The sequence below is a fragment of the Pecten maximus genome, chromosome 2 (assembly GCF_902652985.1).
Source record: "Pecten maximus chromosome 2, xPecMax1.1, whole genome shotgun sequence".
Lineage (NCBI taxonomy): Eukaryota > Metazoa > Mollusca > Bivalvia > Pectinida > Pectinidae > Pecten > Pecten maximus.
The window spans coordinates 33,963,576-33,976,795 of NC_047016.1; the positions used below are offsets into that span (position 1 = coordinate 33,963,576).

The following is a 13,220-nucleotide window of genomic DNA, read 5'->3' on the forward strand; positions in this document are numbered from 1 at the left end:
TCTGTACTAAGTCTTATGAAATATGGCGTTAGTTATGGGTCGTCAAGCTGCTGTGTTCCTTATTTGGATACTTTCAGTCTGGAACAGGTTACCATTTTCTGTTGGTGAAGGTAGGGACTTTATTTTTGTTTTTGTTTTTGACCATAAATATGAAAGGTATTAAGGAAGTGGAATGCTAGTTTACCGTTGTATTGGCGAACCACTTCAACACACAATCAATATACATGGACATTTATCCTTGGTGCATGTTTTCTTATGAGAACCGATAATTCAGGGTATCCTTCATGCTTGTCTTTCTGAATCTAGCTGTTTTTGTTTGTTGTTATTGATGTGATGTTAGGATAAGTTATGTACGAGAAATGATTTTGTAATGTGGTCTACTGGAAAGCGCCTGTTAGGCTACAGACCCGTGTACGTTCGCAGTTCCGATTTAAGCGTAGCGTTTCCGTAGCACTTCCGTAGCATTACCGTACCATTTCCGTAGCATTTCCGTAGCGTTTGCGTCCACTTACCGTAGCATTACCGTAGCATTTGCGTTTACCTATTTTCACTCGCTGACCGTCTCATAACCGTTCGGTAGAACATTTTGCGGAGTGTATTTTTTATCGAAACGAAATTTAGTTAAATATACTTACCGAACGTCACTAAAGCATAGTAGCGACAGCAAATAAGGAGGTGAGAATTAAATATATATGGTTATACATCTTTCTGTATCTTTGTTTAGAAAAAATAACGCTCTCACAAAAAACAAGTCAAGTCACATTTTCCATCGATCTTAGTGTGATAAAAAAAATGGCGGATCCTAGTATAGTAGTCGACGCATTACGATGGAAACGAAGATGAAGATCGTGTCAAATAAACAATATTTCCTTTACTGTGCTATAGTCAAACCTTTAAAACAGTTTCGTGTACATGTAATATGCACTGGTCAGGCTACATGTATAGGGTACAAATGGTCCAGACAGTATCACACAGGTAAACTAGGGTAGTTAGACTTAATTGTCAGCGATGATACAAACAACACAGCATGTTGTACACTGGTCAACTAAAGGTACGGTATTCTGTGGACCAAGTGATACTAGGTGTGAAAGGTAGAACAATAAGAGATAATTATGACCTACAGGTAAGGCTATAGACTGCTTCATAAAACTTGGCTTCCAACATTAATGAGAATGTCATCGTGATCTACGGAGTTATTCATTATTTATTTCAGTTTTAAAACCCAAAGGTCTAATCACAAAATTGATAACACATGATAAAATCAGAGACCGTATAAATGTGATATATATTTCTCTCGGTAAAACTACGACAGGAAATTCAAATCTATATCTTCGGATCATATGTGATTTATATGTATGTATCTGATAAAGTATAACAAGAGTAAATTAATTACAAAGTAAGAGCAGATACGGTATATAAAGTGCATACACATGTGAAATAGAACTGATGTCCCAAATAGAAATCATCCAGATAATCAAGTTAGTCTTGTTATGAACAGTAAAAAAGAGACTTAATTCTGAAAACAAATCTTCGTCCGACATAAATCTCTCAAGTGAGACGTTAAAAAACTGTCAGGAATATGACAAACGTAGTTTTAATCAATTAGGACTCTTTTAAGAACATTACAATTTCTTACAATAATCCAGAATTTACAGGGATAAAGCAGGGTTGAGCTACTCGACCTAGTCAAAAAAAGATGTGGAACTAAAAAGTTAAATTATCCTGTACAAGTTCGATCAAGCAGGCTATGTAAAGATTTGAATAAAAATATATGTATTAATGCCTACATACCAGACTAGGTAAGTTGAATTGTGTACAAAACATGTAATATAGACTATGATCGTTTAATTTGGATTTAAAACACGTAAAAGATGTAAAAGAGAGGGTGAATAATTTGAATCGCGTAGTTTAAGGACTGATATTATACAGATATTTTTTGTATCATCACACTAACATCATCGTCAAAGTTGGAATAGCAAAAACATCGTGGCAACGTTGCTTTACTTCATTAAGAAACACATCCGCTGCTAGTTTGATAGAATTTTATAATTATTGGTATGCACAAAAAATATTTGCTTTGGTGTCTTTTCTAAAATTGTTATTTTGTAAAAAAAAAAAAAAAAAAAAAAAAATAACACACACACCCTCACACATATACACAGTTTTAAATAACAGTCATACAAGACACTTGTTAATACTTCTATTATAAAAAGCATACATTTGTAATTTAAACTCTTGAGATGGTGATGGTTTCATGATATATGTAAACTTAATAAATTTCGATTTTTACTGTGAATATCTAAGATTTGTTATAAGTAGCCTCTATAAATTCATTTGAATCATTATTGTATAAGTCATATTCAACTTGACATTTTCATATTTTCTTTCATGAAAGTAAGAACAGGCTACTGCTATAGTTTAAACTCACTCAGGTGTAAAATTTGACATGTTGGCCAGGTAATACAGGTAAATTTCTGTAAGTGAGAATAAGCCATAATTGGACCCCGGGGGGTTAATTGGGGACAGGTCACCTGGCCAGGTATACCACGTGCCAGACATAAAAGAGCTAGACTGATCGGCATCTTACAGGTAAAGTGTGATAGGATGCATGTCCTCAAGGCTGTGGGGTTGCATATTGCGCCCAGTTGGCCATTGGCAACAGGCCTTTCATAGATGTTTGGCTTCAATGTAATGTACATGTGGTCTGGACATGTACATGTCTCAAGATCTGTCGACAGAACATACAATGTATAATATCATATAGATGACTTGTACTGTAAAAAGCCTTTCAAGTTGAGAATAACAATGTAAAAGAAACTTTAGTAAATTAACATTCAATTAAAATATTAATATTTTGTCTGACAAAATATGTACACCTGAGTCAGCCATTATTAGGCCTCTGACACAAACTGATGTATTGTAATAGAAGCATGTAAATAATTAAAATGATCGCAAACAGCATCAAAATTAATTTCAAAAGTAGATCCTTCACTCTACACTGTTGAAGTCTTTATATATTGAATCAAAGTATTACCGGGTTATGTCCTTTGTGATAATAAGTTTTAAAAAAAACTATTGTGCACTAATTATACGTTTACTTCAGTACCTTAAATCTCGTGCACTCCTCACTTCTCCTAGGGTGCAAAGGTTAACTGATTGTCACTCAAATGTAGTTGTAGTCCATTAATAAATATTTTCAGAGTGTTATCCATTATCACGTAAACATACAGAGTCTGCTCCATTGCAGACGTGTGATATCAGAGACATATATATGTCTCTGGTGATATACACGTATCTGATTGCACATGTACATTGTATAGTCTTAAGTATATAATTATTGATGTTTAGTTTTTAGTTTTTATCCCTCCCCATGCAGCCAGAATTTCCTCTGATCCGACATCAGACTTTTAAACAAATCGTCAATGCTTACACACCATTAATATTACCAGTGATTGTTATATATAGACTTGCCAGGCATGTACATGTACTTGACTTAATTGTCCCCCTTACTTGTTGCCATGGGTACTAATCCCCCCTCCCCACCACCATCAACTTCACCTGATGGCCATGGATATACACTTGATTAGGAGTCACCGGGCTCAGGTGTGTAAGTCATAACCACACCTGGTCAGTTTCTCCTTTTTACAATTAGCCCTAGGCGGGTCTATTCATAGCCTGGTCAATCTGTGTTCAGAATTCTTGATCTGTTTACCTGTACCTAAATTAACACTTTGATACAAGTTTTACAATTCAATTAGTTTATTACTTAAACCTTAGGGTTTATCAGTACAAATGCGGTGAATAAATGCAGTGAAAATATAGGTAAATACATAAAAACAAAACGATAAAGTTCGGACACACAGAGACAACACATACGCGACCGCAGCGCTAGTGAAGAGAGTGATTTTATTTTAAAATTAAATACTATCGTCTTTTGTTGCCGAGAATAATAAATTATTACCTTAATATTTCCGGTTTCTAAAAGTTGTACAAATTCATGCAAACTGAGGTTTTCTATAGTAGTACAGTTTGATAAAACGTTCTTCCACTTCCCGATACAACATTCACTCCATCAGACACCTTTCACTGTCGTTTCTACGAGTTCGCTTCGTCTAGGATCCGCTTTTTATAAGAACCAGATAATTTATTCAGAAACGGTCGATTATTTGTGAGCGTCAACCGTAGCATTTCCGTAGCATTACCGTAGCATTACCGTAGCACTTCCGTAGCATTACCGTACCATTTCCGTACCATTTCCGTAGCATTACCGTACCATTTCCGTAGCACTTCCGTAGCATTACCGTAGCATTTCCGTAGCGTTTGCGTTTAAGACGGAACAGCGAACGTACACGGGTCTAATCAGGTTAAGTAAATCCATACTGAAACCGGTTATTCATCCAGTCATTGCTGCATATGATAACACACAAATGTATATATAGTATAAAGCGTATATATATACATATGCTAACAAAGGACCTGTGTGACGGGATACACAAATTTACACATCACTGCGTCATCTGTTAACAATCCTCTGTAACAGCAAATCATCCCAGAATTTGAAATCATACCTATCATTTTGCACTATTCTACATGTATATAATGCATACTGAACGATAGATACGTTTTGCGTATTGTTTACTTTGCGTACTTCCTACTCTAACTACAGCTATACAAAAATGTATATATGTTCATCTTCTGTATATTCTATTTAAAATAGATACCGTATGTGTAAGTGTCATTTAATAAATGACCAGTAACAGCATACCCTTACTACGCTTTACGGAACGTGAATGGGCTAATTGTTTTCATTATATAAATGGATGAACTGAAGCTGAATAGAAGTGTAAAAGCTTTCAATTTTGTTTATAAAAACCTGTCTATTTTCTAACAACTGCGAAACAAGTTGTTTCAACTAACATGAATAACTCTTGTTGGCCGGATTTATGAGGCATGTTATACGTGGCTGTCTACATGTATCATCTACAATGGAGTACGTCTAAACCTGACTTTGTCCAATCGAGATCTTTGTATAAAAAAGATAAACAACACAGCCAAACACCCGAATTCAGTTCAAGTATAAGAAAGGATGCCGTCCCGTTAATTAAAATTACAATGTAGTAATTATTTCAGATACAAATACAAACTGCTTTAAAAAGTATGCAACTGCGACTTTCTATCGAGGGCCCTACAATGACCATGGCAATTGTTTATTCCCGTAAACTGTCCAGTTCAGAGAATATGAAAATGAACAAATGGATAACAATGATACACGCTAAAACAAGATGGACATCAGTATTGTCAATTAATTACTCCATCGCTACCGATATAGAAGATCAACTCAAAACTGAGAGTTCTTAATATTGTCCGGCAGTTTATGGACACTGATAAGAAGTAAGATGTCGAAACGGAAAATGAAAATAAAAGGAGCTACATAGACGTGTGCGCGATATTAGTGAGTTCATAGATAAAATCGAAATACAAAAGATTTGGTATTTACCTCATTTTGTTTTATTGAAAATAGATGACAGATAACTCGATGGTAGGATGAAGGCGAGTTATATTCAAAACATGACCAAAGACCTTTTCCAGCAAATACCGCAGATTAAAACTGTGAATTGATCTGTCTCAGTTGATAATATAAGGCTGTGATAACGAATGTAATAGCCCTGTTTAATTCAAAATATTAAAGTTTGTTATACCCGTTTCACAGATACAAATAAATATTTTTGTGATATTATAATTATATTGTACATGTAATAATACATACGCAGACTCTCTATAACTCCTTTCAAACCTGCCAAATTGTCCCAATTGAGTACGGTTTAGACAGAACAAACTTTAATATGTTATGATGTATATTGTCGAATGACTTTGAATGCTGTCATATCTAAACATACGATTTGAAATACATGTATATAATGACGACAACATAAAAAACTATAGTTACAAATATTGTCTTCGTTCCAGATGAAACCAGAGCCAAATTTAGACATTGTATTCCGATCATAATAGCAGTATTGTCATGTCATCTATTTTTCTCAGCAGTATAAAGTTTTTTGTGAACGATTTAAAATGTTAAAGGAAATGCACCTCATGGTTTCGAGAAATGCAGACCGGTTTCATAAGAGCAATGACTAAATCTATTTCTTTAAAGTCTGGCCTGCTTGATATCTATTGAAATGCCTTATGATTTAAATAATCTTCTTCTACCTTGAGAGTGAAGTAGAGAAATATCCAACAAGAGGATTGAAATTATTGTTGTCTGACTCGATGAATTATATTCATGGTTGTCTGACCAGAGTGTGGATATTTTTTGTTGTCTATTACGAGGCTCTGCTCGGTTATTATTTTGCTTGGTCGATATTTCCTGAGATTTACTAAATTTGACATGGTGGATATCGTCAATGAATCAGAAGACGCTTATACTTCCGGAACACGTGACATGAATTTGTATAGCCACTATTGTAACAGACACGAACACAAAAACCCGATATCAACAACAAAAGACACGCAAAAGATAATTGTATGGGAAAGCAGACTGGGCAAAGATTTTTAAGTTGATGATTACCAATCAAATCGTGCCTCTTGCATTAAGAAATTATACTAGATGAAATTGATCATCTGTAAGAATAATAATATAGGGAATCCTAATTGTTCTACAAAATGAAAAAAGAGAGAAGAAAAAGAAAACGAGATTTCTATTAGTCACATATATTTTGCTTTTTGATAAGCAATCACGACCCCTCTGCCATTTTTTCATTGGTAAAATTTGCATACCTTTCAAATGATAGTTTACATACATTATAAGTAAAAAGGTGCATATAAATTAAGCTGTAGCCCCTAGAAGTACTATCTAAGTTCATCACACTTAGACACTACTAGTGTAATCTCCATGTCATCGTATATTTATTGTTCCTCAAAAATAATTATTCATTACAAGTACATCGTAAAAACATTTGTATAGTAGAAATATCCGAGTATCGTATATACACAGGTTTATTTAAATGCCTGCAAAGAAGCGATGCATGAAGCAACCATAATAACTGGGTATACTTTATGTATATCGTAGATTTGTATTGAGATAACATGAACACCGTGTTTTGTTATGATAATACCATACGTAAGACAGGGTTGGCATGTCTAGTCTTATTAGACATTTCCCATTTTGCCTGACACCGAGTACGGACACCGACACCGACACCGACTTCGTAATTTGGGGGGCATCTCGAAATGTAAATCAAACAAAATCTAGCATATTACGTTATGAATATGTTTTGATGTCGCAAACATGATGTATATGCATGTTAGCACAGTAGCTGTGTGTTCATATACTCAATCTGTTTGTAACTGTGAACTCGTCTTCTACATAATATACATTCATATATATCTAATGCGTATATGACACAAGCCCCTGTGCATTAGTATGGAATGCATGTAATTTATCATTAAGTACCATTGTGGATGATATTTGACGATTTTTAGCTACATGCTTTTAATTTTGTGATTTTCTTTTCTTTCTTTTTTTTCAGGTTATGTCCACGTGGATATTTTTTTTAAATAAACAACAAGCGTTTTATTTCATTTCCAACAAATTTATTCCGAATCACTATCAGTGTCTGATACACCAAACACTTTAAGTAGTTTAGGTATTTTTTTCGTGATGAATTTATTATACGCTCTCTGATTTTCCTTCAACAATTCTGATAATGATTATTTTTTCTTTTGACATTTTTGTTTTTTTTGGTTTCTGCACAATTGGCGGCAGTATATCCTCATCCGAAGAAGACGACAGGGCCATCGCAACTGCCTTTCTCTTCTGCGTCCTTACTGGTTTCGATGGACCAGCCTCTAGCACAGAAGGTCTCGTAGTCCCAATGGTTGGTCTGGAGGTGTTCTTGGTCTCTAGTTTCCTTACGCGGTCTACTTCCTGCCTATTTGAAATATGAAAAAAAAAAAAATATTTTCACAAACTCTTCGACTTAATTCACACATATATACATATTCACTTGTTTTATTTTTGTTCAATTTAGATTAATAATAGTCTTCATCAACACTTGATGACATGTTGAGTCAACGATTCGTCTTACATATGGTTAAGTATTATAAAATGTACATTGTATACAATACAATTTCAAATCGCCTTTCGTCATTGGTCCATCGACCGTTCGTGAACAATTCTTGTTATAGCAGTTTAAAAAAAATGCCAGACATTTTTTTTTAAATATCAAGGTTGAGATTCTGAATGGGCACCAAACGACGGCTTAGTGTTATTATGACGGACCGGTAACATATATTTCAAACCAAATGGTTTATGAGAAATAGGATCAAATTATTGCTGATATATATACCTGATTTCAATGTCCTCAATACTGTCCCCATGTTTCATAAGTTTCGACAGTTTTGCCGACAATCTTTCCCTTAACTGTCTTATTGTACTATTGTTGTACAATGCTCTGGCAGTTTCTGGCAGTAAATTCAAATTTCCCTGCATTTCTTCAATAATCTCGCCCCATGATGAAGGGTGTACTTGATAAGCTCTTGTCAACAGGAGAATCTCTTGTCTGCCTATCGGGACATTCTGAGTTTTTCTTTTTTCAAGAATACTTTTACCTGAAATATTACAATACGGAAAGGGTTATTAAAATAAATTTTCCGAAAAACTTCTCAAATCAAAAACCTGTCTATAAAGAACACCCAAAGCGAGAGCGAAATTGTCCCTTATACGGAGGTGTCCTGTATACACAGGATGACTATATACACAGCAATTTTTTCTTCGCGTGAATTTCACGTAAAATGTTTTTCACGTTAAACTTTTCATGTGGAATTCACGTGAGGCAATATTGCCTGTGTAGTAAATCGCATGGAATGACGAGTATGTCCTTTATAGACAATGCAAGTGTATTCTATACAACTTTTATAACGTATAGCCGGTTTGACTGTATATTGACGAAAATAGTGAATTTTAATTGGCAATTATTTATTTGTCAAATAACCGTAATACGTTCACACTCGTGTCCACAAATTCCGTGAAAGCAAACAAGTAATACACGTACTAGTCTGTGTATACACGTGTTGTAAGACCTTTGATTTCACAAGACACGCCTCTGCTCAGGTAACGTATTACATTATTGTAGTATATTTTTAAACAAAAACATCATTTCGTCATTAGTAGTGGATACATTTATATAACTTTTTTTTTGTATTTGATAAAAACATACCTTGTGTCGAACTCATGTTGTTCTCAATTTATGGACAGCACGTGTAAATAGTAAACAGGTCAACAGGTGAATGCGCGAACAGGTAACAGTACAAATTGGCTTCGGTGTAGTACGGTGGCTCAGCGGGCCCGAAAGATCAAGGTACATTATGCAAAATTGTGCGTCCAGAGTCCGTCCGTCAACGGTTTACTTCTGTTTCAAAACCACCGATTAGAATTTAACCACTTTACCAAATTTAGTGTAAACCATCCTTAGGTAATTGGAATTCTTATTGATACAAATGAAGGGACTGTCCGTCCCCCCCAAAAAAGTTTAAGATTTCTGACGATTGGTTTTTGTCGTTTTGAAATTAAAAATGTTTACGTATCCATATTTCCCCAGAACATGGATCCAGCACATGCTCGAGCCTTGATGTTAATCCTTAGTGTCCGTCCACCTGATGTACAAGAATTTCTCAATGTTTTGGCAGCTCTGCTGATAATTATCACACAGATACCGAATACAGTCAACTTGGGTTTGAGACATCGACTTTTCGGGACGGTACAAAATGTATGGCTGGGCCAGGATGTATTTTCATTATTTTCTCAACACCGTATCGAATTTTTTGAAGTAACAGGCGAAACCCCCGAATCTATGATGGATATGATGAGGGATGTATCACCGGGATTTCGAAGGGAAGCAAACCACGTACACTGCCTGTCACCACGAAATCGACTTCTTATGTTTTTAATATGGTTACGATCATATCCATCCGTGCATTTTCTATCTCTGTTATTTGAAATTTCTTCGTCCACTGTATCTAGAGAACTGAATGCAATTAGAACAATAATGTGGGATATCTATGCGGATACCATTGTGTGGCCGACGCCCCAGGAATGGTTGGACATGCGCGGGAACTGGTCCGACCTACCGGACGCTGTCGGCGCTATAGACGAAACTTCCCATAGAATATACCGGCCAAGTATCGAACCACAGGCTATGTATTACAGTGGTCATCGGCATTACCATTGTATACATACAATGGTTATAGTTGACAATGTAGGTATATTAAGATTCGTTAGGAGTGGCTTTCTTGGCCATCAGAATGATGCCCAAATTTTGACACTTATTCCCCATATTGGTGAAAATGTGGAGTTGGATTTCCCCAACGAGTGTTTAATTTTAGGTGATAAAATTTTCCCCAATACGCATCCCATCATGACACCTTTCCGGACCAATCAATTGCGCGCAGCACTACCGCGCCTCCGTAGAAAATATTTAAAACTCAACGAAATCATGTCCACGCACCGTGTGAAAGTAGAGCACGCTATACGCCAGATGAAGATTTATCGCTCTATTGGTACACTCTGGCGTCATCCTCGATGGTACATATCATCTATTGTGGACATTTGTGCTGCCATGGCTGTTCGAAGTGTTCGATTGTTTGGATACACAGAATAAAACTGAGATATAATGAAGTAGTTTGTGGTTTATTGAAATGTATGTTTCGAGATGTCCCTCGCAATCCGAAGTCCGTGTCGGTGTCGGTGTCCGTACTCAGTGTCAGGCAAAATGGGAAATGTCTATTAACCTGAAGTATGATTTCCCCGTCGTCATTTGCAGTAAATGAATCTGATTAGCAATTCATGACTGAATTCGCAAATGATTATTTTCTATTTAACAACTTCGTTTAAGGCAGAGGTGTACTAGTTATATTGTTGAAATATATTTTTCTATTCTATAACATGTCTACATATTTTTACCGTAGATACCCACATAAACATTTAAAATATTTTCATATTTTCCCCTACAAATTATCTTTGAATCAAAGAAAATCCTTCATGATTTTCACATATTTGGCCCCATTTACTATATTCATATTCAAGGGAACTTGCGTATTGAAGCACAACATTTAGACGTCCTATCAAGATGCATATCCCCCTTACCAGAAATATTTAGATAATTCAATAAGATCTATGACACTAGATTTTTACATATACTGCATTCTAATAAAAATAAGTTTTCTTCGTCAATTTTAATGATATTCTTGTAGTTAACTTCCAAAAGAAATAATCACGGGTTATAAGTTGGCACGACCCCTGTGTATTCCATGGAAGTTATTTTATGGGAAGCTTTGTTCGACAAGAGTCAACATGGAACTTCGCCTGAACATCTGAAGGTGCTCCTATCAAGGTCACGTTCAGGTGACCTTTCGATTAACCAATCACATTGCCGCTGGCAAAATCTGTCTAGCCCTTCGATATTCCTCATCACGGTACGCTTAGTCATGGTAAGATCCGAGAGAAATGGAACAGAGCTCACCGATGCAAAACAATATAGCGGTGATAGAGACGCCCAGGATCTCGCAGATTTTGTAATTTGTTTATACTTTGCAGATGGGCCAACGTCAGTTTAAACGTTTTATGAAAGAAAACTGAAATTTACCTATCGCTACATGTACATTTAAACCTGCCATCTATGTGGCATCTTTTGTTGCTTACCAAAATGCAACCAAAGGCTTTGAAAGGCTTATCTCTGATTAGCTTATATATAATGAACATTCATTGTCGAGGTGTTCACATGAACGTGACGCTGATCGGAGCACCTTGAAGTTTTCAGGCATAATTCGAAGTAAACGAAGCCATGTAACATCTGATTTCAATCAGATTGTGATATTATCTGCTTATTAGCTTACCAAATGTTTGATATTAATTAATGAGGTTGGTCGGGGGAGTCACAAGCCAGACCAAATAGGCTGGGTTCCACGATTTCCTCCCAACTAAGACTCCTTGCGCGCTTCAAACCAAACAAACAAATGTGTTAATTTACGTTAACATAACTTTTGGAACTTATAGAATAAATGAAATTAATTTTTTTAAATACAATAAAAACAAAAACAAAAAAATTAAAAAAAAAAATAAAAAAAAAACAAATAAATAAATATATAAAAAAAAAATATGAAAAAAAAATTAATAAATAAATAATAATAAAAACATATATGTTCAAATACCATGAAGTAGCATTTACCTCATAAGTAAGTCGCGACGAGTCGTCCGATATCCCTTGTCCTACTTTCTCTCAACTAATACCACTCCGACATCACTGACTAAGATAACATATTTTGTGATAACTACTTAGCGTTACTTATTTTTAAGGTACAAGGAGTTATTTTATGAGGATTTCTTCGGATATTATCCTTAGCGACCTTGCGGTTCCTATATGACTATTGATATATATGATTAGAGTACAAATAAGCATATATATGAATATTTTATATATTTTGTAGACTCGGCAATCCTCGTTTCTGTTGACAAAGATACCTTTAATTACGGTGGAATATATTTCTACATGGGAGATGGTAGCAGCGTCACGAAAACGTCACCATATAATTTCACCAGAGTTAGATTGACTGATATTGAAATCAACAGTATGGACGCTAATGTAGCTGATGGATCTATCTACATTTTTGATTTCACTTCTCGGTGTATATATGGTTTTCGTTCTGGAATTATTGCAAATATTCATTGTGGGATTTCAAGCTCAGTATTCACCTCGATAGCATATGATTGGGTCAGTGAAAACATATACTGGACAGACGGCTTCTTTAACTGGATCGCGGTTCAGCCTGTTGATACTACGGACCGGAGCATGTACAGGGTCATAATCCAGGACGATATAGAAAAGCCGAGAGCTTTGGCGATGGATTCTAAAGCAGGGTAAGATCTGTCAAAACAGTTAGTTTTTTTTATCTGAGGTTGTCCTTCCCTTTTAAGACTTTTAAACAACAAAACAGGACTTTTTTCTAGGTTAGGGATGTTAATATTTTATTTTGATGCTTATAATGTTAGGTTATGATACACTACTTTTTTTAACCATGGTCTTTTTCCTTAATACTTTACATAAAATGAATTATTCCTTCCAGGATATAGTTTGATAATTTTTTTTTATTTCAGATATATATTTTGGTTTGATATACCAACATCTGGTTACCGCATAGAACGAGCGTTAATGGATGGAACATGA

The 13,220-nt window shown here is 35.3% G+C and overlaps 2 protein-coding genes across 2 annotated transcripts; one reads left to right on the plus strand and one right to left on the minus strand.

Moving 5' to 3' along the window:
• LOC117321866 (low-density lipoprotein receptor-related protein 6-like) lies at window positions 1–13,220 on the plus strand. Its single transcript, XM_033876466.1, has 3 exons — window positions 1–110; window positions 12,484–12,913; window positions 13,151–13,220. Exons 1-3 carry the CDS (start codon window positions 23–25, stop codon window positions 13,218–13,220), a joined length of 588 nt encoding a protein of 195 aa, XP_033732357.1. The 5' UTR covers window positions 1–22.
• LOC117321867 lies at window positions 7,529–8,596 on the minus strand. Its single transcript, XM_033876467.1, has 2 exons — window positions 8,349–8,596; window positions 7,529–7,931 (listed from the first exon to the last, which is right to left on the minus strand). Exons 1-2 carry the CDS (start codon window positions 8,489–8,491, stop codon window positions 7,670–7,672), a joined length of 405 nt encoding a protein of 134 aa, XP_033732358.1. The 5' UTR covers window positions 8,492–8,596; the 3' UTR covers window positions 7,529–7,669.

Coding starts and splice junctions, on each gene's coding strand:
- LOC117321867 (XM_033876467.1), bottom strand. CDS start 8,491: ATGCAGGGAAATTTGAATTTACTGCCAGAAACTGCCAGAGCATTGTAC. Junction 7,932..8,348: donor ATTGAGGACATTGAAATCAG/GTATATATATCA, acceptor TATTTCAAATAG/GCAGGAAGTAGACCGCGTAA.
- LOC117321866 (XM_033876466.1), top strand. CDS start 23: ATGGCGTTAGTTATGGGTCGTCAAGCTGCTGTGTTCCTTATTTGGATA. Junction 111..12,483: donor ACCATTTTCTGTTGGTGAAG/GTAGGGACTTTA, acceptor TATATTTTGTAG/ACTCGGCAATCCTCGTTTCT. Junction 12,914..13,150: donor GCGATGGATTCTAAAGCAGG/GTAAGATCTGTC, acceptor TTTTTATTTCAG/ATATATATTTTGGTTTGATA.